Below are 27201 nucleotides of genomic sequence, written 5' to 3'. Positions count from 1 at the left end.
GTGTGTGTTTGTGTTTGTGTGTGTGTGTGTGTGTTTGTGTATGTGTGTTTGACTGTACGAGGGCTTAGTAAAAGCTCATAAACCTCATATAAACAGCCCCACATTCCGATCCACTAGACACATATATGTTCTGCTTCTATCGATTCCCTTCATTTCCCCATAGTCCCTCCAGGCAGTCGCCCAGACATTCATCAGCCAGTCAACTTAAGAAAGGACTTTAAGTAAATAGGCGAGCCGAATTACTGGGGGATCGAAACTTTGTGTCTCTTCCATACAGGAAACATTAGGCCAGCCTATACATGTGACTGTAGAAACATGTGTTACCGGTACCATCAGGGCGAGGCGGGCGGATCTTTATTGACCACGCACACGTCATTCAAGACGCCTTCTTTGTCCTAGCTTTGGTCTTAATTGTTCCTGTCACGAAGCACCGATTGACTGAAACTCACAAACAGTACAGAACGTAGAAAAGCTAGCCATACACATTATAACTACCATTGTTCATCGTAGGCAAAGAGGGATAATTTACTAGACTTTCAAAAGATCTCAATGAAGAATACAAATGGACTTTCTGACGCCCGTGCAGTCAAATGGTTTAATGCCTGTGAACAAATGAGCCCGTTATCCCAACCACCCATCTCTTGAGTTAATTTCGTTGTTAGCTTTGTATTGAAAGGAACATATACTTGGGAATTTGTGTGTGGTGCTTTAGAGAAGCCAGATGGTACTTTGTAAAGCTTTTTGTTGTAAAAGTAGGGCAGATCGTTATGTAAAACACAGGCTGGTACCGCTCCTGGCAGCCCACAAACTCAACCAGTGCTTAAGATTACGACCTACTCCTCAAGGACAGCCGTATATATGGATCGATTTCTCGTTACGTCTTATCAGGCGGTGAGTGCCTTGTCTTGAAAAAGACCGATTCGGATCCTACGCCTTTTCGGGTCCAGGAAAATATACCTAACAGCCATAACCCACTTCTGAAATGAGACATCCTATTTATAAGATATGCCGATAGTGAGTTTCTTATCCCCTGGGGTCAATAAGTATATATTTTTTCTAAGAGCAAATTGCAGATGTGGTTTGGAGAAAAGATAAGGACTTCTTCAATTCCCAGTAATAAAAGAAATACTGACTCACAGCCCTGGAGATATACAGTTCCTTCTACAAGGAGACGGCTCTGGTAGAACTTATTCTGCCACAGAGCACGATACAGGGCCTAGGGCACCTGTATGTCTCCGTAAAACACAATGAATGACATTGATGTGCGGATGACTTCTCTTCAGGGCACACGTTTCCATGCATTACTTAACGTGAGCTAGCTATGAGGACACGACGTTATTGTCATTGGCTGTCATATCTGAGTGAGCAGGTCAATATCGGCATTCAAAATGTAGACGGTTCATGTTTTAATGACCGTCCGTCGTTAAAGGTGCCCTCTCACTGCACTTGCGTCAAGCTTGTGTCACTGTGTGGTTCGAATTATGCTCAACAAATGTCAGAGATAAAGAATGAATTTTCTTACTTTTTGTGTATTTTGTCTTCTTCTAAGTCATACGGGTACATATTACGCAATATCTAAATTATAAACAAATCTGAGAAAATAACAAAACAGTGACGCAGTGAACGAACCCCGCACTGATACAAGCTTGACGCAAGTGTAGTGAGATTGCACCTGAAAGGACGTTGAAGGTGGATTGTGGGATGTTTTTACGGTCTTAACCTGTTTATGTTGTGATTTAAACTGAAAGTAGGATACAGGTTTTATCTTTCGGCTTACCGTTTCTGTATTAAACCAACAGTGGTTTGATCTCGGTTTTGTGGAATATCCTTTGAACGGAGATCTGTACTAAATATCCTGACTGACTGAGATGAAAAATTCACAAACTTCATAGTTGATCAATTCTTCGGCTTTTTTTTTTAAATTTGTCATTGGTATCCCCCGTTACACGTGATGGTGGCCACCTAATACCACCATTAGTTGTTGTCAACAAATCTATGAATATGTGAAAATAGAATTAGAACCTCAAACCTGGAATGCTCATTTTCTTTCCGTGAAGTAACGGCAGGATTTTGATTGAGATCCGTGAGATACTGGGGGTAGGTATAGCTGTAAACAGAAACAACTGAAAAGTATTCATCTACATCAAATCTTAAAATGAGGGTTAACCAAACGTTTAATGCTAATTGGTACAAGATATAGACGAGGAGGAAAAATGGACACAGTATTGCAGTAGTAGCAGCCTTGTTATTACATATACGAGTCTGCCCTGAAGAGAAAATCTAGTGTTAAGGAAGTTTAATTTATTTGCTTATGATTAGTCTGTTGTATTAAAGCTGCCCCAGCCACACAATGACAAATGACGTGGACTTTGTGCTCTTACCTACCCTGCCTTTGTGTGCAATACCGCACCATATGAGAGGATCTGTGCCGAGCTACTATACTCATTTATATACAAACCACGGTACAACAAAACCTGTCTGTACATGAGACGGCACCAGTGACGTCCTAAAAGCATGTGTGACATTGAGCAAACATGTTTGTTCACCTTGAGAGAACGCCCAAAGCGTGCTCTCTACATGCACCATTGGTGACAAAGGTTAAAAGGTCACGACCAGTTTTGGGTGGTCCCCGTCGTCACTGCAGATAACAGCATATCGCCATCACTATGCTCCACAGAACAGCTCCAAATAACGCACCTGCGAGTCTTGTGAACAACGAGCCTATTAGTATTAGCTGTATTAGCAGTTCCTCCGTATTAGTTAAATCTGTTGAGAGTAGACTGAATGTATGTATAGGAAATCTGTCTACCAGGCTTCCGTCTTTTCTAAAATGTAACAGCTAACTTCCTTGTAGAACACACTCTCAAATTTGTGTTTAAGGCTTTGATGGTTATCTAGTCTCTTATCTCCGTGTACCTTACAAATATATTACATACAAATACGTTAATGTTCTAGAGTGGGCAGTTTAAAAACTCGTTCCTGTCCAAATAATCACGCTATCTCAACTACAAATATGATAGTCACGTTTGTTCACAAAGGGCAAGAGGTTGATAACTGGTCTCTTGTGTCTATGTCAGGGCTGTCTCCAGGTTTTTCCATAATTTTCATTGTTTGGGAGCCCATGTTGTTGTTTTCTGTTGTCAAATGAGCTTCTTATGTTTCATTGATTTCATGTCATGAAGGTCAGACTTTTGGGGCGGACGGGTGACATGTGTCTCCGTCCCTACAAAATATCACTCTGTCCTGGGACGGAGGGATGGGTCCTGCCAGAGACAGTCCTGATTACATAGAATATGTACAGAACGACGTTCGTTGGTTGCAAGGAGAGTAGTATCCTTAGTCGTTACTACTTACAAATGCTACACTGATTATTTCAACCCTTCTAACCTGCTTTACGTTTGCCACTAGCGTAATGGAAACAGCAGGTAAACCAGACGAGTTGTAAAGTGTACTCTGTTTGTGCTGTTCTGACAGAAACGGCATGTCACGGTTTTAACAGTCCTGTTATATCTGCCTGGTACACACGAACATGACCATACTATTGATATTATAAAGTGTCTCCACTTCAATCAGAATACTAGATCAACTCTAGCCTATTATGGGTGCAAACACGAGGCTCCACTCTGAATAACGGCTCATAGTGAAACCTATCAGAAAGGTCATCTGTGATTTGACTTTATGGTGCTATAGTGTTGTTGAAAGATCTGACAGACAACCGCCAGGTGAGTGGTTGCTATATGACACTACTGTGTAGAATGCCAGATATTCTCTCCGCATTTATCAGTGACGTATTGTTGCGGTGACTTGACACTTCTGGACACTATTTGTTCTTCCCAACATGGCGGCCACCTGTCAGATACCTATTTACCGGGTCGCCCACAGACCCACAGAGCGACTGAATATGTAGAGACTGTAAACGTTTCATTAGTTTACATGAATATTTAACAAGGTATTGAATATTTCTTTTAAACAAGTAAATACTCACTTGCTTACGTTTAAATTTATTGAGTATTTACTGGCCGTGTAAATGAAATCTTCAGTATCCTATATTCTACCAACCTGATAAAATTACTTTCGGACACCTGATCGTTATTTAGACAGCTTTCGTACGACAAGACGCTGAGATTCTGTCCCACAACATTGTAAATACAAACACTACTGACTAAATGTTTGTTGATGGACGCCAGTATGGCGCAGACAGATGGGATACACCGTGACACAGTTACACAGACAGTCTGAAAACACACTGGATAATAATACCTCAAACGTGCAGTCCACATGTTCATCTTACAGCTGATTCAATCCTTCATCATTTTTGTGAAATGTCACCTGCCCGTTGTATGTTTACGTCATCCACAACAGTGAAGTTAAATATTGACATTGTTCCTGTTATGTGAGTGTCGTTAAAATCAGAACTGTCTTACCCACGTGCGTTTAGTACAGTCTTTTGCTTTGCAGTTGTCTGAAGGTCTGCTTCTTTACCCGGCACACCAGGATGTCCTTAAACGTTTTTCTGAACGTTCTGTTACAAAGCGCGTAGCACCACGGGTTGATGGTGCTGTTCACGTAACACAACCAGTACCCCACATCCCAGACGGTCGGTGGAACCTTATAGAAGGGCTTGAACAGTACCGTTACACTGTATGGCAACCACGTAATTATAAACGCCAAGAGGATAGCACTCAGCATCTTTGCTGCCTTCTTTTCCTTCAGAACCATTGAGATTTTTCTAGCACGGTCGCTTTTTAATTTAGTCCGTGTAGTGTTTTCGGCAGCTTTTTTCCACAACTGTGCCGCGTTTAGCTTTGGCCGTGACGCTGAAAGTGATGCTGCAGATGGCCGAGGCCTGACTGGCGGCTCAGGGCTCGGGCGTGGGGATGGCGTCATCTCCTTCAGCTCTAGATTGTCGTCCGAATCATCTGAATCCGGAGTCATTGTTATTGTCGTCTTCTGGTCCTCAGGGTCCGTGGACGATTCGTCGGGCAGCTTGATAACGATGCGGTACCTGGAGGCAGGGTGCTCGGTCTTGGGCGGTGTCATGCGATGTGCTTTCCCATTGGGGACGGACAGAGACACATGTCTCATCTCCAGGGCCGGTCCTGCCTTCTTGTCTACAAACGAACTAGAACCAGCACTCATCAGAACCTTGGCGTGGTCAGTCGGTGTGCTGAAGTTACTGAGATCTCTAGCTGAGTCGTTATCTTCGCTAGACTTTCCGACACAACATTTACAAAGTGAGGAGAAACGCTTACTTCTGGGTGTACTGCTGGTGGTTGATCCTTCCTCTATACTGCTAAGTGCAATAGGCTCTCTGGACATACTAGAGCCGACACTTGTAGTAGACTTGATAGTAGATGTGGACAATGTAGATTTGATTGTAGAGTTTGTTAGGAATGATGTAGTTGACATAGTTGATGTGTTTCGGAATCGTGTCGATGTTCTGGTACTTGTGTTTCCTTGTAGTTCTAGTAGGTTTTTCTGTCTCTCCTGCGTCTCCCTGTAGATCCTGTAGTACAGAGTACACATGATAATGACCGGGATGTAAAAGGCCACTGCTATGGTTAAATAGTTCACGTAAACACTGTCCTCTATAAACTGGATGTAGCACTGGCCCTCCGGTACGTTCCTCCCGCCCACGATGTACTGCCAGCCCACGATGAGCGGTGCCCACACCAGCACCGACGTCACCCAGGCCAAGGCGATCAGACAGGCGGCCCGCCTGGGGGTCCTCTTGGCGCGGTACGTCAGCGGACGGGTGATGGAGAAGTAGCGGTCAAAACTGATCACGCACAAGTTCATGACGGAGGCGTTGGAACTCACATAGTCCACGGTCAAGTACAGGTCACAGATCGCCGGTCCTAAGGCCCACCTGCCCATCACCATATACACGGTGTACAAGTTCATGGACAAGAGTCCGATCAGGGTGTCGGCCACCGCCAGACTCAGCAAGAAGTAGTTATTGACGGTGTGAAGTTGTCGGTTGACTCGGAAGGACACGAAGACCAGAATGTTTCCTCCGACGGTGATGATACTGAGAGAACAGGTGAGCAGACATATCAGCACCACCTCCCAAACCTGGTGTCCTCCCAGGGGGTCTAAGGGCGGTGCCGTGGTCACGTTGCATTCCGGTAATAGAGTAGCGTTCTCGTTACCACAAGATATGTTATAAGTTCCGGAAGTAGACCACACAGGCGTCCCGTTCACGGCGTCATATACCACGGGTACGACCTCTGTCCCGTACAGCGGAGTGGTGTAGTCCGGGCCAGGCGGCGGGATCGTCGGGAACGCCATCTTACCTGGCCGTCATGTCAATACTCCATCCTGGAACGGGAACGACAGAATGACAACCTGTTAGAGCTAGTCACGTGGCAACGGACGGAACAAAAGTCCACTAAACTAAAAGGTCGTCCTACAAATTACTCCTTTCACCGACTTCCTTTCATGAAATGTTCAATATCAAGTTTTCAACAGCTAGAAACACTGCAGGATATTTACTTCTGGCAGAAATGTACTTTTAATGGGGTCAACAAAGTGCAAGAGACTCCAGTCCGGAACCCCCACCCACAACATCCATCAAGGCCTCCCCGCCTGTTAAGTATTGTGTACATGTTTGGCCGGGGAACAAAGGCCGTGTGCCATCTCTATGGTCCACTGCAAACAATCTGATGGTGAGCAAATGAAGTGGCGACGTGCAAATACTACAGGAATGAGGTAATAAGTGGGCGACAGCCAGGGAGCTGATGGAATTTTCGCCACCATTGCCATCCTTTTCTGACGTTAAGTCAACGCTTTGTATGATTATTGTGTCAGAAAGTGCAACATAAATTCATATATAACCTACCTGAGGATCAAAGTCTATTCTCATTATGGTATGCCGTGTAGAGCACATGTTATGTACATACAAACATCTGTATAGGCGCGTTTGTTCAAGTAATGCACTACGTGCAAGATAACGTGACAAACACGATGCACAAAACAGATAAAGAAGAATAACAGTCACAGATAGTGGCAGACGTGGTTCTACGGTTAGGTCTTATTTCATTAGGATGTAATGACATTGTTCTTAAATGCAACGCCGTTATTTTCGTGCCATTGAATTTTACCAAAATCAATTAGGTTGCCGTGTGATCTTGTACAAGGCGACATCTGCACTCTTTACGTTGGAATGACTTATGGGTTTAATTTCGCCTTGGGGCTGATCGTCATCTGGTGGAAAGAGACATGTACATAGTGCTGAGATATGCAAATAATACACTCTGCGGGAATAGATTGCGAACCGACGTGACTGCCTGTACAGCATATAGAGCGATTTGTGTGCTGGTCGAAACTTCTTGCGCGTGGTGTCAGTCTTACGCTAATGGTGGTTTGCTGACGGACACATCTATGTAAACCGGCACTCTCAGATCAGATGTCCATTTATAATCTGGTAACAAACATTTGTAGAGAAAAATAAATGTATGATAATGTTTTCACTATCATTTTTGAAAACATTGCACTCTCTGACAATATTGGCGATGAACTGAAGGGTCGTGGCCTTGTTTTTACCAATCCAATGTCATAACTTAACTCTGACGCAGATGAATAGTGTTTTTCTGTTGCACGCGTCATCGTGACGTCAGGTAAACGTAGGATGCTTATCACAAAATACACACCGGCCTGCGGCCGTTCACAGCAGAGTTGTGGAGCTGACCAGTTGTGTAGAAGTGAGACCTAAGGTTGGCCGTTAGCTCTGTGTGTCCTGTGGGTAATCTCTTGTCAGTTGTATCCGGCACGTAATTATAAGTCCTAAGTCCCTGGTTGCTCCGATTTGCCCCACCTTGGTTTACCCGTAGCTCCAGAACGATAAACAATGTGATATCTTTGCGCTTCTTCGGGTGTGGTGACCGCTCGGTATGTAGTCGTTTCGTCAGACTGTTTTGCGTGCGACTTTTCCTGTTCAATAACGACATGTTACATCGAAGGCTGCAGAAACTACGCCTCAGGCGGAATAACGATTCAGAAATTCTACATACCTCACCAGCATACGTATTCTGATAGGCCAAAATTTCGTATTGAGACGTTGTGTGTCCAGTGGGGATCGGTGGCACGCGAAGTTTTCCATTAACGCTTTTAGTATTAGCTCATCTACAATATCCAGAGATGGGTGCTGACATAAAGTCATGATACGTGCAACATAAACTTGAGTATGTAAAGGTGGTATCTCACTGCACTTGAGGCACCGGTGCGGCACTGAGGGGTTCGTTCACTACGGCACTGCTTTGCTATTTTCTCCGATCTCTTGAAATCATTCGTTGAGTATCTTTGAACCCCGCAGTGCCGCACCGGTGCCCCAGGTGCAGTGAGCTACCACCTTAAGTCTCCATAGTTCTTGCTGATGATTGGAGCTCGAAATTGCCCCCTAGATATTGTAACATAACTACTCGACAGACTATGAACGAATACTCTTGGGAAGTGACTAATTTTACTAATGCCTTTCCGTGACTTTATGATATTCATTTCTTGGCGAATTTACAGAATAATTGGAAGCATATTACTATTTGGGTTGTAGAAACTGTAGTTCCCATCTCTACAGCAATGTTTGTTTTGTTAAGGCAGTGATAAAATAAACATACTTTCATACAAAGTCGACATGCTGCGGCTGTATGCTTGTTTAATCGTTACATCCTTGGGGTAATAGTAATTTCAATACGCCAGCTAGCGAAACGTTATTCTATTGCAAGTAAACGCATGTTGAACGCCACATATCCATTAGAACAAGCTCTTTATTGTACCGTCCAGGTATACAAAGGCTATAAAGTATGACCTCCCGTGTTTAATGAGGAAATGATCAGAAGGGTGGATACCGGATGGGCACAGGGATGGGTGGGGGTATTATTTACATCAGATACACCACAGAACAAGGCTCTAAGAGCCACTCAAAAGTTTTGGGCTACTGTACTGGATTGCCATGTCAAATGTTTATTTACATTTGACTTGAAATGTTTGCTTGAAACGTTTTGTTATTGCGATTGTTTAGGCCCCGGAGCGTTGTCACAGACCCCTAAAATATTACCATAGACATCCCAGTGTCCCGCACTCAGTATCCCTCCTTTGTCGTGATATTCGTATACTTTCATATCTACCCTGGGGTCTCAGTGAAGGTCGGTAGATTTCCATTCTCACGTGAAAGTCTTGACACGAAAGCTACATGTAAGAATTAAGGCAGCCAACAAATCTCTGCGGAAATAAAAGCACTAGAAACCCCCGCAGGGACGGCGTCAGCGTTGACGTCCCGGCTGACGCACGTGGCAAAGGCACGCTGTACGTTAGACTTGGAACTCCCACTGCCCCGAGGGGCTGCGGCTTTAACAAAGAGTGTGACTTGGCACAAGATCGATAGCGGAAAGCTTCTCCGATCACTTAGAGAAAGGGTAGCGCTTTTAGAGCAAAGGTTGTGGCCGAGCACGCGTCCCGAGGGCACAGGATGTCGAGCAAAAGCAAAACTCCATTCAAATTGCCTTTTATCATCACAGCGTGTGATCTCAAACAACTTGGTACATTTAGTCGACTGTTCTTCATCCCCAGTCGGAGTAAGATTGTTCCATTATACAGGCCATCAGTTTTGTCTGGAGGGCCATTTTCTGGCACAACGTCTTTTCTAGCGGGTTTCAGTGTCACACTGGAGCGTTGAAGAGTAGCATAGACCTCCTGTCCACCGCCCATGGATGTCTGCAGCCTCCGCTCTCACCGCGCAGTGATAGTGTGAGTCAGAACCGCAGACCGCAAGAGTTTTAAAGCAGTTTGTACAGCTCAGGTATGTTTGTGCTTACGTCCACCAAGAATATTATATTTTTGTCTGCTCGTGTTTACCAGCACAGCTTTAGAAGTAATACATACATTGTGCTAACAGGCTATATCAAAAGGTAGTCAAAGGAAGAATGGGTCAAGAATTTCTTCAAATTCCAGTCGCCTGTCGGCTTTCTTTGGAATTGTAGCGTAACTGTAACCTTTGAATATCTTTCGAGAACGTTATATTGTCATAATGTTTTTGCAGCCCTTGATAGTTGATACTCTCAATTTATTTGATCAGAGATACTTGCCTTTGACGTTACATTTCCTTACAACGGTTGTTTGAGGATGGAATGTAACTACGTGTATGCCGCTGTTGTGCATCCATGAACCAACCGAGACCAGAATTAGGTGATGTAATAAGTCAGTCAAACACAGAATACCTCGTTACCTGTCACATATGATGGTTGAAGCCATGCGTCATGTTGATATTATTTGTACAACAGAAACTATAAAGCAGTTACGCCTTTATCCCAACAGGGAAGGACATACGAATGACAGTTCCCCACACGGACATGGATTTGGAGAAAACCAGTGACGTGCACACCGAGATTGCTAATAACTAAACCCGGGGAGGAGGGATGTTTGTGTTCTGGCGAGTCCCTGCCTCAGGGAACCCATCACCGGCTGGATGTATCAGTATGGGCACCATTCACGTCCTCTCTTTCATGTCCTTTAACCTTTGTATGCAGTCTGAGACGTAATAAATGAAAGACTAGCTATAGCTTGTTCCCGATGGGCAAGAAAGATCCCTAACTTTCGGAGCCACGGACAGACTCAGCCCTCCCCTAGGGAACGTCATCTGCGTCAGCAAATAGAAGAACACTTCCAGTGGAACTTTTATTTGATTAACGTTTGCCAACCAGGGAACATCTTCAACAGAAATCACATCAATTATTGATAGTAACTGGGTTGCTCTGGATTTTAATGTCATTGACAATGTAGTCTTGAGGTAAATATGTCGCACATCCCCGCTCTGGCGTCCACTTTCCCGTAGACAACAGTCAGTGAGTCTCAGCAATGGAAAGTGGTGTGTAGTTTTACATAGCCGACTCGTCGAAAAGACTGCATATATGGCATAGGGCCCTCCGACGAAGCACCTCTTATATTCACGGGACGAGCCGGACAGGATGGAGTTTCAGGGCAATGCAACCACCTTAGAGCCGACATTTGGGACAAATGTCACAGATGGTGACTTCAGCAACGGGATGGCTGTCTCAGAATGGCCAACACCGGGCGACCACTTGGTGATCTGCGGCAACGAGAGCACTACCCTCCCGCCGGAATGTAACGTGACCACGGCACCGCCCTTAGACCCCCTGGGAGGACACCAGGTTTGGGAGGTGGTGCTGATATGTCTGCTCACCTGTTCTCTCAGTATCATCACCGTCGGAGGAAACATTCTGGTCTTCGTGTCCTTCCGAGTCAACCGACAACTTCACACCGTCAATAACTACTTCCTGCTGAGTCTGGCGGTGGCCGACACCCTGATCGGACTCTTGTCCATGAACTTGTACACCGTGTATATGGTGATGGGCAGGTGGGCCTTAGGACCGGCGATCTGTGACCTGTACTTGACCGTGGACTATGTGAGTTCCAACGCCTCCGTCATGAACTTGTGCGTGATCAGTTTTGACCGCTACTTCTCCATCACCCGTCCGCTGACGTACCGCGCCAAGAGAACCCCCAGGCGGGCCGCCTGTCTGATCGCCTTGGCCTGGGTGACGTCGGTGCTGGTGTGGGCACCGCTCATCGTGGGCTGGCAGTACATCGTGGGCGGTAGGAACGTACCGGAGGGCCAGTGCTACATCCAGTTTATAGAGGACAGTGTTTACGTGAACTATTTAACCATAGCAGTGGCTTTTTACATCCCGGTCATTATCATGTGTACTCTGTACTACAGGATCTACAGGGAGACGCAGGAGAGACAGAAAAACCTTTCTGTGTTGCAAGCAAGTAGCAAGTTTACAACATCCCGATCGAATACTTCGCTAACGTCTTCGGCAAAGCTATCCGAAGGACATCGCCACCAGGCTAAGGCGCACGACGCTGTAGACCCTAGTGGAAAAGGAGATGAACGTCCTTCCATCTCAAGAAAAGCATCATATAAGGACGATGAATCGTCACTGGAGAGCCCTGATAGCATACCCACCAAGGCAGATCCCAAAACGAAACACATTGTCACCGAGAAACCCACAAAGCACGCTTCAAGACTGAAGAAGTACAACATCATCACTAAAATATCAAAAGATGGAAGCATGGGTAAGAAGGCCAAAATGCCGGCAACAGAGATCATAGATGACCCAAACACCCGGGCTCCTTCACCGGGGGACACCAGACGCAGGCGTGGCGCTCCACTCACCAGAATGAATGCTCACTACAGCAAGGGCAGAAGGGGAAGGAGAAATGGAAGTTTTGCCAACTTGCTGAGAACGAGTAAGGCTCTACGAATGTTGAGTGCCATTCTCTTAGCTTTTGTCATTACCTGGTTACCATATAGTGTGACTGTGCTATTTAAACCATTTTGTGAAGTGCCACAGATAGTCTGGGACGTAGGGTACTGGCTGTGCTACGTCAACAGCACAATCAACCCTTGGTGCTATGCCTTTTGCAACAAGACATTTAGGAAAACACTGAAGGACGTTCTGGTCTGCAAGTACTGAAGATTCTCTCTAAACCTTGACTGAAGAGACACTTACGAGCAGACTTAGTGTTCAGAACATGAATCTATTAATCAAACAAGACCGTTGTATAACAGTGCCCTTTTAGTATCAGGTGATGGTAACTTCACCTATCAAAGTGTTCCCATGATGGTGTTAAGGACCATGAACGGGGACTATCGCACTGTTCACGTGATTGTGTTCAGCACCATGGACAGGGACCACCACACTGGTTGTGTGATGGTGTTCAGCACTAAGGACGGGGACCACCACACTGTTCACGTGATGGTGTTCTGCACCATGGACAGGACTACTGCACTGTTCGTATGATGGTGTTTAGCACCAGGAACGGGGACTACCGCACCGTTCATGTCGTGGTGTTCAGCACCACGGACAGGGACTACGACGCTGTTCACGTGAAAGTTTAAGCGACAATGTTCAAGTGATGGTGTTCAGCACCAAGGACAGGGACTACGACACTGTTCACGTGACGGTTTTAGCGACAATGTTCAAGTGATGGTGTTCAGCACCAAGGACAGGGACTACGATGCTGTTCACGTGAAGGTTTAAGCGACAATGTTCAAGTGATGGTGTTCAGCACCAAGGACAGGGACTACAACGCTGTTCACGTGAAGGTTTAAGCGACAATGTTCAAGTGATGGTGTTCAGCACCAAGGACAGGGACTACCACACTGTTTACCTGGCCCTGGTACATCGCCGAGACTAGGACCACAGTAAAACGTGAGTGTCGTGCACAACGAGCTTTTCCTGTCAGCACATGACACACAGTATCACGAGACGCTAACCCATTACCAGGATCAAGAGTCATGCTTTTAACACTGAGAGTGGTTGTGGGGCAATCCGTCAGATGTCTAAAACTCGCCTACTTACAGAATTCACCAGACAGTTTCTCAAAGTCAGCTCCTTGGGTGATTGTTATTTACCCTGTTTCGGATTGAAACACTGGCTGGGTCAATTCATGATCAGTTCGCACGTTGTACACACTACAAAACACGCTTCATCACTTTCACCTCTGTGCATCGACACGGAAAAGAAAGACGTAGTCCTTACCACGCCGAAAATGCGTAAGTTGTTTCTATACATCTACACGATTGAAAAAAAGTATTTAGTTGTCATGCTTACTTAAGTGCATGAAAGTACATATTTCTTGTTGGTACATAATGCCGAACTATGCCTATCATTATTATCTTGCCTTCAAGCATATCGAGACAGTGGTTCAGGTTGTGATATTACTTATATGTCCCGAATATACCCCAAGCCTGTCATTGTGATTTATCGGCGTTTTTCTGTATAGCATTAGGATTACCCGGAAATTTAGAGAGTACTTCGCTACCGCAAACGTCATTCGTAATCGTGCGTGGAATTGACATTCAATGTACGTGGAGTCACCAGGGATGTTCACTGAGATGGCTATTTCTCATGACCTCTAAATGACTTGGGTGGGAGTACTCTGTAACTCACCTAGGACTCAGGGGAAGGCAGCACAGGATTGTCAATGACGTAGGCAATCAAGGATGGAGCTTTCTCATTGAGACGAGACCTTAAATCTTAAGCTCTTGAGACCGATATAAAACTTTGTAGATGTGGAAAACTAATGAAGCAGCGGTTATAGCAGAAACGGTGTGACGTGGACTAAGCACATATTGTGAGGAAGAACGCAAAAGAGAAGGAACATTAGGGACACTGGATGACGAGATTAGCAAAGCTCTGTAAAATAGCGGAAAGATCTGTTCGAACATTTTAGCTATGTGGTCCACTAGGGAAGAGACATCCGTACAAAACTTCAAGTGCTTGGATAGTTGTATCATCTATTCATACTATGTGTTCTGATTAACCGGAATAAAAGAATATTGGATGTTACTTAATTTTAGATTCATTTCTCAACCTCAGTGCTATAGCTATGAGTAAGGGATGATTAACTTACATTAAGACGATCTCGAGTACAACACGAGACAATATTTGTTGAAAATTAAAATGAAAAATTAACGCTACTCAATCTGTCCATTCATACCACCCATGTAATGAGACAAAGTTAGTATTCATTGAGCTCTGGATAGAGTCTTTCCAGATTGCCATGTTCTTGACCTTCATTAATCTTGAAGGGGCATCTTGGAGCAGTAATCCCCCACTCAGTATGTTGCCCGCGGCCCTGCACGACCTGAGAGGCAAGGTTAGGGCATATCTCCCGCCAGAGCAATCAGTGCGGGTTATCGGTGGGTTCAAGCGTGGAGTGTAGTTTAAGACTCTGGACAAGTGGAACGTAAGGATGATAAACCGTCCGGTAAAGGTTAGATGGATGTGGCCACGTAGACACAGTTTCTAAAGCTCCTACTATTTTCTGGAACGTCTTGAGTGAGGTAAAACTTTGCTACACATTGTCGTTTTGCTGCTAGTAACTATTCAGCGGAAATTCCTTTTCCTGCTGGAAGTGCAGTATCTAAAGACGACCTCTCGGCGCGGTCCCGGCGTTCCCCGGTCTGCCAGGCTGATGCTCTACATCTGGGTTTTACTTAAGAAAGCGTCACAACGAGAAACAAGAACGAACATGGTATTCGGATTGCAAGAACTATCATGACTCATGTCTGCTAGCTAAGTCTGTTTTAGTGTTATCATGAGGTTATAATTAAGGTCTCAAAGGTTAGATATGTTGTGCACGAAAACACAATTGCGCGCGGCTCTTGCACCTGTGCCAGAAATGTCTACCTTGTAGAAGCGACCTTATCCACTGCGACGCGCATCTGTACTGCACCTGTTCGATTCAGAGGCGGTCCTTTGTTGGATTGCAGCAGTTCTTGGGGCGGAAAACACCATACTGTTTCCTTTTTTCAGGAACTTCCCTCCCTAAGATTGAATAGCAGTAAAGAGTTTAGGGGATGGCTTGACAGTTCGATTGTGAATAAAACACACCAAACTGCATAGCGTCACGGCTGGGAAATAAGGCGTGAAATCCCAAGAGCAGTAAATTCCCAGAGAATATTGCACTTACCACGGTAAAGCATACACACCAGGGCCTTGTCACCATCCATCTTGAGCACACCGGAGGCGGTGTTGCTCACGAGAGTAGAAAATGGGGCCAAGATAGTCATATCAGGTTCCGCTTACACTCCCACAGTGCGCTACATATCTCCTCATCTGCGATCGAAGTCCTGACAGCGATGGCTGCTTTCATTTCCCGCTTGGCCACGTTCGAAAGCGTGGCGGTAATTAAAACTACTTCTAAGTAGATTATATTTCACTTCAAGGTGGATGCATCTTCATCACAACGACCTGATTAGTTCTTTTGACAGCTGCCTGGCAGTTTATCTTTAAAGTAGTAGTACCAAGACGTCTAGTTTACCTTGACTCTGCAATCCTAAAGTATGGGTGTCAAGGGCATTGCAAGTTCCCTACTGTGGACGTCGACGTTGATATATGTACTGTATAATGTTGATTACGGTTGGGATTAGTGAAGTAATGGAAACATACATAAGGCTTCAAAATCCGATAGAAATGTCATATGACCACAATCGGATAGTTACCCAAAGAGCGCGCTCACAGCACAAAAATAAGATCGTATCGCAATAAGAGTGAGCATGAAAGCAATCATTAAGGCGTAGTCAACAGCAGATTATAGTATAAAAGTCTACTATAGATTTGACATTGGGTTTCCTCTAATTCTGCAGTCACATTTCGTATCCTAAGAAGAGATTTCCACAAAAGCTACGTTTGGTTTGGTTATACAGATCTCCATTAGTGACTGCTATGTCACTATTCTTCCTAGAGTCCGAGTGATTTGTAGAGAATCACCAATTCTAGACGGAAGGATTTTGCACCATCGAACACCGCACCATCGCACGTGTGGGGGTTCTTCAACGCGCCTGGGTATGGCCCTCCCCAGATACGGGACCTCCATTTTACGTCCAATCCGAGGGACGGTCCTAGCTGAAGCTAAGTACTCATTTTCACCTGAGTAAAGAGAGGATAGTCGTCTGCCTTTCCAAAGGGCACAAGATTGGTAGCACGGCAGCCAGATTCGAACCCTCTCGGTCCCGAGCCGGTTCTGCGCTACGCGGTCCCTGTGTGTGTGTGTGTGTGTGTGTGTGTGGACGTAAAAGAAATTGCAGAAAGTAAAAGTTAAATAACATAGAAATACCGTGCGAGAGAATGATATGGCCTATTAGGCTTATTCAAGCCCCCTTCTAACAAATACTTAACACAATTCTATTGAAATAATTGAAATAGGAAGCGAAAAATAACAAATCACAGATCAGTAACAATCAAATGATTAACGACAAGGAAATATAGCAACTATTGTATCATAAATGAAGCCATCTAATAGTAAATTTGCGATAAGAAATCAAATACAGTACGATAACAAATCATGTATGCATAGCAAAAAACAGCGAAATGTAGCAATTAAAGTACCATAAATGAAAATATTGTTAGATATGTCGACTTAACGTAGGAGCAGAAAACTGATAGGTCCACCGTCTGGCAATAGTTTCAACTTTGGCCAGCAATCTCTGTATTATCTGAAACCAGCGTCAAAATGTTTACCACTCCTTTGTTATGACGTACATCTACCAATCGCAAACATATACGCCAACACTAATTACATCAACCATATTGCTTTGGCTAAGGTGGTTTGTTGGTTAACATGATAAACCAAACATTATGAGTAGCAATATGGTTGATGTAATTAGTGTTCTCGTTTGGAAGGAGGAAAGGAAAGTGATCTCGATCCAGTTTTAGCTCACTGAAGAGCTAGTCTTCCACTGGTCGTGACAGAGAGGACAGGCGCTATGTAGAGTATTTACAGGTTCATTGTACCGGGGAAATTCCCCTAGCTCTTTACGACAAGCACAATCAACAGTGGACCACGGCTTAGTCCCGTCCAACGGACTGCAACACTGTCCCTGTAGCGTGAATGTCGGATGAGTGACACAGCCGGAATCGAACTCACGGCTTCTAGTCCCACTTCCGCTACCATGGAGACTACTTCTTAATGGATGTTCTCAGTCGTTTGTCAAAAAGCGAGTGGTGTTTTTTTCCCTGTCAGGTTAAATGAGCTGCTTAGCGTCATGATTCCGTCCTTCATTACTTCCCACTCGCACTTCTCAGACTGAAGGACAACTGGACTAACTCGGCCCGACAGGTCGGTTCCACTCCATCCATACAGCCGCACTTGGGAACCCATTCGCGCTCACACCCGGGCGTAAAAAGGTGTCGGGCATGTCAGCCGTCACTTCGGATTACGTCTAGGCGGCGTGATGCGCCTCGGGTGTGGGCAGCATCTTTGCAGCCGTGACGCCACAAAATTACCGGCACTACTGCTGAAACTAAAGTTTACAAGAATAGATAAATTTGATTTTTCTGTTGAAGGGTGTCTTGAAGGATACACAAAGCGATTGAGTCTACGTTAAAACAACAACAACAACCTCCCCCAATATTTGAGAGCTGTGACAGAAATGGAAAAAAAAGGTGTTATAGGCAAGAAAGGCGAGGAAGGATAGAAGCGTTTAATGTTCCATTCAATGGAATACTTTGTGAAACAGCATAAGACGTTATGGTACTGCACGTTTTACAGCTTATATTGACATCGACATACACAAACACGAAATCAAAGATAATCAAGTCTGAAGATTGGCCGAGGACCTCACAACTTCAGGTGAACATGAATACCTATAGCAAAGTTACACGTCCCATTACTAGTTTGCTCCGAGAAAAGTTTGTGTTCAACTGGAACCGAGGGAGTGGTTCAAGCCAAGAGACAAAGGCCATCATTTCGGTACTTCGGTACTTAATGTCTGCTTCATTGCACATACAGACATTCAAATAGAGTAGGAAGATTTACGCGACACATAAGTTATGATTTGATAACTGCTACATCTACCTCTCTGTAGAATAATTAGTTAGGCTTTGTGTACACTTAATGAAGCTTTTAGCAAGCAACGTTGATTAGCATTTCTCCAAACGCAGTTGATAATGAATGAATATGATTTACAATAGCTTGATGCGCTCTTATGGGTATGCCATGCAAGTGTACCAGCCATAATTCTTTGCAAGATAAACTTTTCCCTGCAATTTCTTCACGCTTCTGCATTCATGTCTCTGGTTGAACCTGAGTCATAACAAGACTACTTACTATTAAGAAACAGTCTGTTGGGTAGGATGATCTGATCTAGAGGGACGTTTGTTTTGCCACATTTTCCTTCTGTACCGAGCTGTTCGAGACTTACGTCCATTGAAACGTTTTCTATCGTTGCCATATCATTGTTCTGGTATGTGTGCTTAAAGTAAAAACAAAAGACACAAGAAAGATTCCCAAATTCGTAAATTATGCTTCTGATATTTTAGTCCGCAAAAATTCAAACCACGTCAAATAGCTAAATTGTCGTCTCAAAAGATGGGCAGGGCCACATCACTTTTGTATTGAGATTTGCTACAGGTGATGAACATGATATGGTGTCCAGAGAAAGATTCCAAAACAAAGGATATTTGACGGATGCCCGATGTGTAGCAATAATTTGAAACGCGCCAGGTTCCCATTGAAAAGGGACGGCCCGAAGTCGAAGACGATTATACCAAATGATGATGCCTACTATGTCTATTTCAAGATTGCCAGTACTGATGATATGAGTAGAATGCAATACATTCCCTAAATAGAAGAGTCAAATACAGGTTTACAATACTAATAGTACGCAGGCTTACCTGATTGGTTGTTATGTCGCCTGGGGCATGTTTTTCTCTGAACGTCCCGGCTATCCTTCACATATGTCGACCACCGCTACGCTTCAGCAAACGACTTCCCTCCGAGCGACTTCCTGCCGCCTGTTCTGTTATGGCGGGAGCGATAACGTATGTAAAACAGTCGTACGTGTATGTAAAACAATCACATGTAACGGTATCAAGGTACCTTTACTTAATGTATGGCTGTATGGCAGCAATAGAGGTAGCCATGGTTTGAAATTAAAAGCTGTTTTTAGAGATAGACTCTACATGGAGACCAAATCAATTTACTTGCTAAATAAGGATTTTCCCGTTTTTATGTAAATAATGAATATCATTCATTTCAAATGAAAAGTTTATCCGTGGTGGTAATTGAAATAACTAAACTTTCATTTGCTACACGTATTTCCAAACACAAGGCGAAGCTCGTACTGATAAGCTTTTGATTACTCCTCTGATCCTTCTCAAGTAGAAATGACCCCAGGGTTCACATGACTTGAAATGGATAATGTACACTAGGGCTTGTCGACAATATCAACCGAGACGGAGGCCGCTATTAACTATAGAGCACTTTCGACCCATTACTGACGTCGTACATCCGTTTAGGTCACGTGACATGGGCTTAGCGTGATTTCGAGGATCAAAGGACTGATTGAAAGCTTGTTTGTACGCGCCGGCTTACTTGTGTACGGATATGGTGTATAAAATCTTTATAACACCATCAATTCGTTTTCGAGATTGTAAGCATCACTTCTGTTTCCGTCCATCACGCCTCAGTTGTAAAGACCAATTGCACGTTGTGCAATAAACGTCAGGCCGGTTCACATGTAATAAAATATCGTTAGAAGGATGTTGTAACACCTTCATTCCTCGTTGCACCTAAATGGCATTTCTTTACACCGTCATGACATTAGATTGTGGGTTGTATTTTACACGGTATCCATCTTGACAAATCGGTAACGTTACCTTCAATGCTTTCTTTTCACTATTTTCTCGTTACATTCTTAGGATAGATGATGGCTATTTCCCAAACAGCACTCACTACGTTAAATATTGAGACGTAATGTCGAAGACCTGCTAATGTAAGTCGTACAGCAGCTTCTCGTCAACGCACGTATACGGGTTCGTTCATAGGTTGTTCGTCACATGAGCAACAAAGTTGTAAAACATTGCCTTTACAACTGAAACAAACTATCGTTAAGCGTCTGAGAGCAACAAAGTGGATTATGATAAGACGGGTCTTGTTAGCACGAGCAATTCGCTGATTACGGCGAGCTTATCATAGATGTGGTATCATCGTTTGGGTCATGGCATATTGATGGATTAATCACCCAAGAGGGGCCACGGCTGGATTAAGGTAAAACGTGTGCAAGTCAAAAGGAAGCAAACTGGGATGAGGCTGGCGTCTCTGGGGCGATTGCAGTTCTGATGTTCAGACAACATGTCCGCTGTGTTCTTATCTTGTCATGGTTCTCGCTGTATCTTTTCCCGGCACAAAGACTGCGCAGAGGACTCGATTAATGAGGCGAAGCCACTGATTAATCTCGGATTGTTTGAACTAATTACCGTGTCGTAAAATGGGTCGATTCATCTGGGCCCGATTGAAGACAGTTAAAACAATGCAGATATATCCATGCAGATGGAAAGCAGATGTGTTTAGAGCATCAAATGATTCAGCACCATTGAAAGTGCTCAACATTTTCAATGATGGAAGCCTCTAAACTCTTTCAAGTTGATTCCTTCAGACATCGATTGTAACTCCAATTTATACATGAAGAGAGTTCACCCTGAACGTGGTTTTTATGCAAACATCACCCCACGAATGGCAGTAATACCGTGTCTCCCTGCCCAGTATAGGTGGTGCAAGTGGTAAATATGCACAGCATGGCTTCTGAAGTTTTCAATTCCTTCCGGTAACATAAAGCTGTAGGTGGGAATATGCGAACATAATCCCGTAGATGAAACCTTATTGATCGTTATGGGGAAAATCACCATCGGGAACGGATCTTCAGCGCAGTAGCTTCGCGCCGGAACGGGTCATCTTTCTTCATGTTGGCTTGAGCACAAAAGGGCGCTGAGAAAATGTTCTATCTGACCTTTGGAAACGAAATTGTGCCCTGGGCCATGTGTGGAATGGCGCGTTTTATGGTTGGTAAAGTTAGATTTGTCATTTAGATGATGCAGTGCCTATCGCTCCTAAGTCAAGGCAGGCCAAACGGCGCCCTGAGATCTCCCCGATGTGTGAGTGATGACCTATCCTGTACAGAGGAAGAAACATTAAGGTTCCCCTGTAGCATTTTATGTTTTCGTGTCACTACAGGAATCATACCCCTTGTGACTCTATCCTTTCTCTGCTTATTCTTTTAATTCCCATTAGCCCATACCGCCCGCCCAATATAACATGAAATCGCTCGGTAAAATCGATTCTAGCCGCAGAATGGAGCCACGGACAACGAGAAAACGAGCCATGGGCTTACGGTAATCTAGGATGACAACATTTCCGTAGAGAGAAATACACCATCGCAGAACGGTCTATCATCAGGACAAGTGATAAAAAGTCAAAGCTGCAAGACTGTAGTTATAGATTCTGTTATGCTGCCTCCTTCAGTGGAAGACTTGACGAACGCATACATCGTCAGGCACAAGAGTTAGTGTACAAAGTTAGATTACATGCAAAAAGTACTTCATCGTCAGGCACAAGAGTAAGTGTACGAAGTTAGCTTACTTGCAAAAAGTATGTCATCGTCAGGCACAAGAGTTAGTGTACAAAGTTAGCTTACATGCAAAAAGTACTTCATCGTCAGGCACAAGAGTAAGTGTACAAAGTTGCTTACATGCAAAAGTATTTCAAGGTCAGTGAACCAGAATGTACCAACTTTTCCGTTCATGATTTACAACTACACGGAGCTAGCCGCTGTTACATCGCGCAATCTTCTCCTAAAGACATTTACGACGCAGTATGACTGCAGATGTAAGCATGTCCTCCAGGCAAGGTGCTGGGTGCTGGGTGGGGAGATGGGTTCTGGCTGTGAAGGTGATCAGACCAGATTGCGGTCACCACACTGGTGCGGAGCTGTCACCGTTTCTCATTACCAAATGGCTATGTCATGTCTGCTTCCCCTGCGAGTCCAGGAGAAGGTGATTTCTGGACTCGTATTGAACACTGGAGTATTTACAAGATCCCAAATTACGGCAAGCCTGATTACTTCAGTGCGAACATGCCTCCCAGGCTGCCATAGTGGGGGGCCTGAAATTAATTCTGATCTTAGCGTGCGGTAAAGGTCCCGCGCGCTACGTTCCTGTGAGGTGCAAGTAAAACGCATATAAAGACACGGCCGTGGGTCGCTCAAGTATTGTGAAATATCGGCGAACATATAGTGTTGTTGAAAGGTACAACCGTGAATATCATGACACACAGCGTTATGTTGATTATTGCTTGTACAAAAGCAATGTTATGTGTGTTTAAGGTCAACAAGGTATGTAAATAAGAAGATTGTGGGGCCAAACATTGTGGGGCAAACATGGTGGCGCAAATAAGTAAATAGCATAAACAAATCTGTCTTATACGCAAAGGACTTGCTCTGCCGGATGTCACCAGTCGGTAATTGTTTTTGTTAGTATTTCTTCACAACACCACGGATAAGGGCCGCTTAGTTACCGCTAGGAGGGGCAATATTTTCTGCATGCTTGATTCAGGTCACGTTAGTCGATCCGATCAATGTGTGACAGTAGAGAAAACCCACTCAAGAAATGACTTACGCTTCAGAGAAGTGATACAAGCTTAAGCTTGCTTTACTGTCAACATCATAAAACAGCTACGTATACCTCTTCAATGTTGACGCAAGAACTAATTGTTACGTCCAGCTGCTTAGTCCATCTTACGTGTGTTGAGGAAATTTTCCAAGATCTGATTCGAGTTGGCACTAGGTGTATGCATAGCATATGTATGGCTATCTTTGGGTAATATTTCACAGCTACATAGTTAACGTTAAAGTAGCTACAGAATATCGTAAGAGACGTGAATGGGGAAATGTCTTGTATGTGTCTGAAGACCAACATGGTGTTTGTACATGAATGATAAGGTATATGATGACTTTTAAAGAATATGAAATAAAAGAAACCAGGTCTATTGATGTTTTATGTGCGTTATAGATGTATCTTTGTTGCCTTGAATTCCAAGCATGCATATATGATGTGGGGTCAGATAGAAATATGCTTCAACCTTACTCCTCGGTTTCTTTACAACACGGAAAACTTTGATTTGATGACACGTCAAACTCTTCAAGACATAACTTACAGAACAGCACAGCCTGTGTGTTCGACAAATGGTAGGTTCGTCTGACACATACATGAGTCATATGTGAAGTCGCGTGGCGCAGCGGCGGCATTTGTGCCTCGTGACCGAGAGGTCGCGGGTTCAAATCCGACTGCGTGTCACCGATCTTGTGTCCTTGGGAAAAGCACTTTACACTGCTTTCCTCACTATACTCAGGTGAAAATGAGTACCTAGCTTCGGCTAGGGCCGTCCCTCGGATAGGACGTTAAATGGAGGTCTCGTGTATGGGGAGAGTCACACCCTATGCACGTTAAAGAACCCCCACACGTGCGATGGTGCGGTGTGAGATGGAGCAAACCCTTCTGTCTGGAGTTGGTGATTCACTTCAAATCACCCGGACGGGAGACCTGGCGCATCCCCGTCTTATAATTAGCCAGCGAAAGGGTATAACCCCGCCGTGTGTAAACACGTGCGAACATGTGTGTATGGCGGCTTTGAAGAGGTGATCTTTGACACCTGTTTCGCTATACCCTTCGTATATGGAGAATTCTAATAAATAAAATTTAGATAAATAAATAAACATGTATTTGAAATACAACTAAATCTATCAATAGTGATAGATGGTGGATAAAAGCATAGCGAGTGCATTTGAAACAGTTTCCAATGACACAAGTGACTGTATATTAGGCAGTAAATCTTCTTGGTCCAGATGTTTAAAGATGTTCAGGAAACCTTGTCATCTTTTCTTTTTACAATAGGATTACATTTCAAGGAGAAAAGGATGAAAGATAAGTTTATGATGCGACGTAAAACGTTGCACATAACGCATGAATGGAGATGAAAGGATTGCGATTCTTCTAAGACTCACTCAAAATTAGTAGTACAGGGACTATCATTTTTTTTCATATCCAAGACAAAGTGGAAGGAAACAGTCGGATTGGTTACTTCGATGGTCGCTTATAGAGGAGTGATTTCATACAAACTGAAAGATGTCTCCAGGTATCTCCTGGAAACAGAGCCATGAATGCTCCGCTGACTTCACATAAACTCTGGCTACATAACTCCAGGTGACCACACGTACCTTCTGCCGACGGAACTCGAGGGGCTTCCTGTACTGCAGGAGATGTAGGGAGACGTCCTCAGGCATGTTCCTCATCGCCGTACCGCTACACCTCTAATGGTCACTGCAGCCCCTTCGTTACGACGGACTTTGATTCTCAAGGTGTTTCTCGCGATAATTTGTCTGGTGAAACCGAATCCTGATCGTAATATGATTTACTGGCTGGAAGGTCGCAGCTGGCCGGTCTGTCCCGGAGCTGGTATGGCGGTACTCATGAGTCAGGATTACCTGGGACAGATTGGATCGGCACTCCGCCGGCCGTGAAGCCACCACCTGTGATAAATCAGCCTCTACTGAAGCACCTCTGGTCGCGTGAGTCTGCTGAATGGGGTAGCCTGGAGTGCTGTGTGGTAGATAAGCCCAGACACTTTGGCAGCTCAAGATTTTCTGCCGCTTGTTAATTCCGTACATTGTTTGTGGTGACGCATGAGGAAAAGTCGTGTGTCGCACGCGGTCTCATTTCACCATGCACGACCTACTGCTATAACTCAAGACAACTGGTCCATATAACGGGGGTTTGGGATTAAGATCTTGCTGCATGCGTCTTTCATACAGTTTTTTGTTCTTTTCATACAGCAACTATTTGTTGCAATAAAACATAGAAAACTGTGCTTTAAAACGCAGTAGATTCTGTAAATGCAGAAATGTTCGCGGTGGATTAATGTTCGCGGTGACCACTTCACCGCGAACTTAAAACCACCGCGAAAAGTCATTTTTCCCGCTACCGCGAAATTAAATGCATTTACAGTAAGTTGTGTGTGGGACTGTGGGTGTTTCTAGAACTGATGCTCTGTTATAGTTTCCTAAAACTGATATCCTGTTATAGCTTTACACATGTAAGCATGGGGAACATGTGTAACAGAAGCAGTTGGTGCAACGGCCAAACAAGTGGCCAAACAAGGACAAACCAGAACGGCGAATAACTTTTAACATTGGTAATACCACAACTGCCCTGATCGTTGAACGTAACTGTCCCCAAAGTAATACAGATGGTTTATGGCAGTAGACCTCCCGTCTCCTTCTTGATCTGTTTGAAGATCCTTGGTTAGAACAATCCGCCAGTGGATATACAGGGATTTGTTTCGTTTATGCACAGTATCTGTAGTTCTCTGATCCATGCACTCCAGTCCGAAGGACCAACAGTCCCTACGCGTTTACATGCAGTCTACAGCCCCTGATGGGTCAACTTAGGCACAAAATTAGCAAAATAATTGGCAAGACATTTGTGTGGCAAACACGATTATGACGCTCTTACTTTCATCTACTTTAAGTAGACCTATGCACAATTATTTAGCTGCAGTCTTCCCGGTAAGTGGCACTAATCTTCTGTAAAGAATATCCATGGAGCATTCGCTACCATTAGTATTCACAACGGACAAAGGTATGGGACAGCGCGGTGATTCCAGGGCACAGAGGTTGCATACTTATGAAGAAAAGACAGTCGTTCAATTTGATCTCAGATAGTTGTGGGTAAAACTGGTTGGACAGTACAAGCCTTGGGACCGCGCCTTGGGAACTATGTTGGCGACAACCTTTAAGGAAACATCCCTGTGGTCATACCTGTGAGCTTTTCTGTACAGACAATAAGAACGCCCTTTTCTAAGCAATTATTGCCGCCCACATACCATCTAATGGTGGCAAACATCAAACAACACCTTTGGTTCGATCTCGGTGGTATATAAATCGTTTGTACAGTATACCTACGCAGGGTCTACCGAAAGTGCGAAAAGGAACGAAAAGGAACGAAAAGGAACGAAAAGGAACGAAAAGGAACGAAAAGGAACGAAAAGGAACGAAAAGGAACGAAAAGGAACGAAAAGGAACGAAAAGGAACGAAAAGGAACGAAGTATGAAGCAAACTAAAATAAAATCAATGAGGTGGTATATAAATCGTTTGTACAGTATACCTACGCAGGGTCTACCGAAAGTGCGAAAAGGAACGAAAAGGAACGAAAAGGAACGAAAAGGAACGAAAAGGAACGAAAAGGAACGAAGTATGAAGCAAACTAAAATAAAATCAATGAGAATATAAGGGACCGGTACTGCGGGCGTTAGAAGCCTATGAAACGTGTTTTATTTTACTCAGAATTTGGCAATATCAAATTTTTACGACGCTGTTTTAGGCTGTTGTGTTTGTGTGGCTAAATTATTCTCTGAAGATCAGCGAAATACAAGGAAACAGAACTGAGATAAGAAAGTAAGGATTAAAATTCAGTTACTGGTGGGTGATGGATAAATATCGATTTATATACATTTTCAGAATGAGGCAAGATTGTAGCGTTGTTGTTGTATTTGGGTGGCTTCTGCTCTCCCAAGATGGGAGCGCCGCATGCAAATGACCTGCGATTGTTTACGTCTAATAGAAATCCGGTCTGGAATGATATGCTAAATAATAAACTGCTGCCCCACGAGCATGACAGCTCCCTTCAACAAGGCCCACAACATGGTTTTCTGGAAACTGGAGACATATCTTCTTGCTCGTTCACGACAAAAGAAAAGCTGTGAAAGGATAGACATGTATACATTGTACCAAGGAGTTTTCATCACGTTGTATCATGAGTATTAATCATTTTGGCGGGAAGAAAGGG

General features: G+C 44.2%; 2 protein-coding genes across 3 annotated transcripts; one reads left to right on the top strand and one right to left on the bottom strand.

Moving 5' to 3' along the window:
• Window positions 1-1912: 1912 nt before the first annotated feature.
• On the bottom strand, window positions 1913-19481 carry LOC118417114 (muscarinic acetylcholine receptor M1-like). 2 transcript variants are annotated; one of them, XM_035822519.1, is made up of 2 exons: window positions 19200-19481; window positions 1913-6321 (listed from the first exon to the last, which is right to left on the bottom strand). In XM_035822519.1, exon 2 carries the CDS (start codon window positions 6289-6291, stop codon window positions 4435-4437), a length of 1857 nt encoding a protein of 618 aa, XP_035678412.1. In that variant the 5' UTR covers window positions 6292-6321; window positions 19200-19481; the 3' UTR covers window positions 1913-4434. The 2 variants fall into 2 exon arrangements, with proteins under 2 accessions (XP_035678412.1, XP_035678421.1); XM_035822528.1 differs by lacking the exon at window positions 19200-19481 and adding an exon at window positions 6496-7489.
• Window positions 10958-12768, top strand: LOC118417127 (muscarinic acetylcholine receptor M1-like). The gene has a single exon (XM_035822539.1). It carries the CDS (start codon window positions 10959-10961, stop codon window positions 12489-12491), a length of 1533 nt encoding a protein of 510 aa, XP_035678432.1. The 5' UTR covers window position 10958; the 3' UTR covers window positions 12492-12768.
• Window positions 19482-27201: the final 7720 nt, after the last annotated feature.

Source organism: Branchiostoma floridae, chromosome 1 (genome assembly GCF_000003815.2).
Source record: "Branchiostoma floridae strain S238N-H82 chromosome 1, Bfl_VNyyK, whole genome shotgun sequence".
In the NCBI taxonomy this organism is placed as follows: Eukaryota; Metazoa; Chordata; class Leptocardii; order Amphioxiformes; family Branchiostomatidae; genus Branchiostoma; species Branchiostoma floridae.
The sequence above is the reverse complement of the archived record's forward strand: the minus strand, read 5'-3'. Positions and strand labels throughout refer to the sequence as shown.

Coding starts and splice junctions, on each gene's coding strand:
- LOC118417114 (XM_035822519.1), bottom strand. CDS start 6,291: ATGGCGTTCCCGACGATCCCGCCGCCTGGCCCGGACTACACCACTCCG.
- LOC118417127 (XM_035822539.1), top strand. CDS start 10,959: ATGGAGTTTCAGGGCAATGCAACCACCTTAGAGCCGACATTTGGGACA.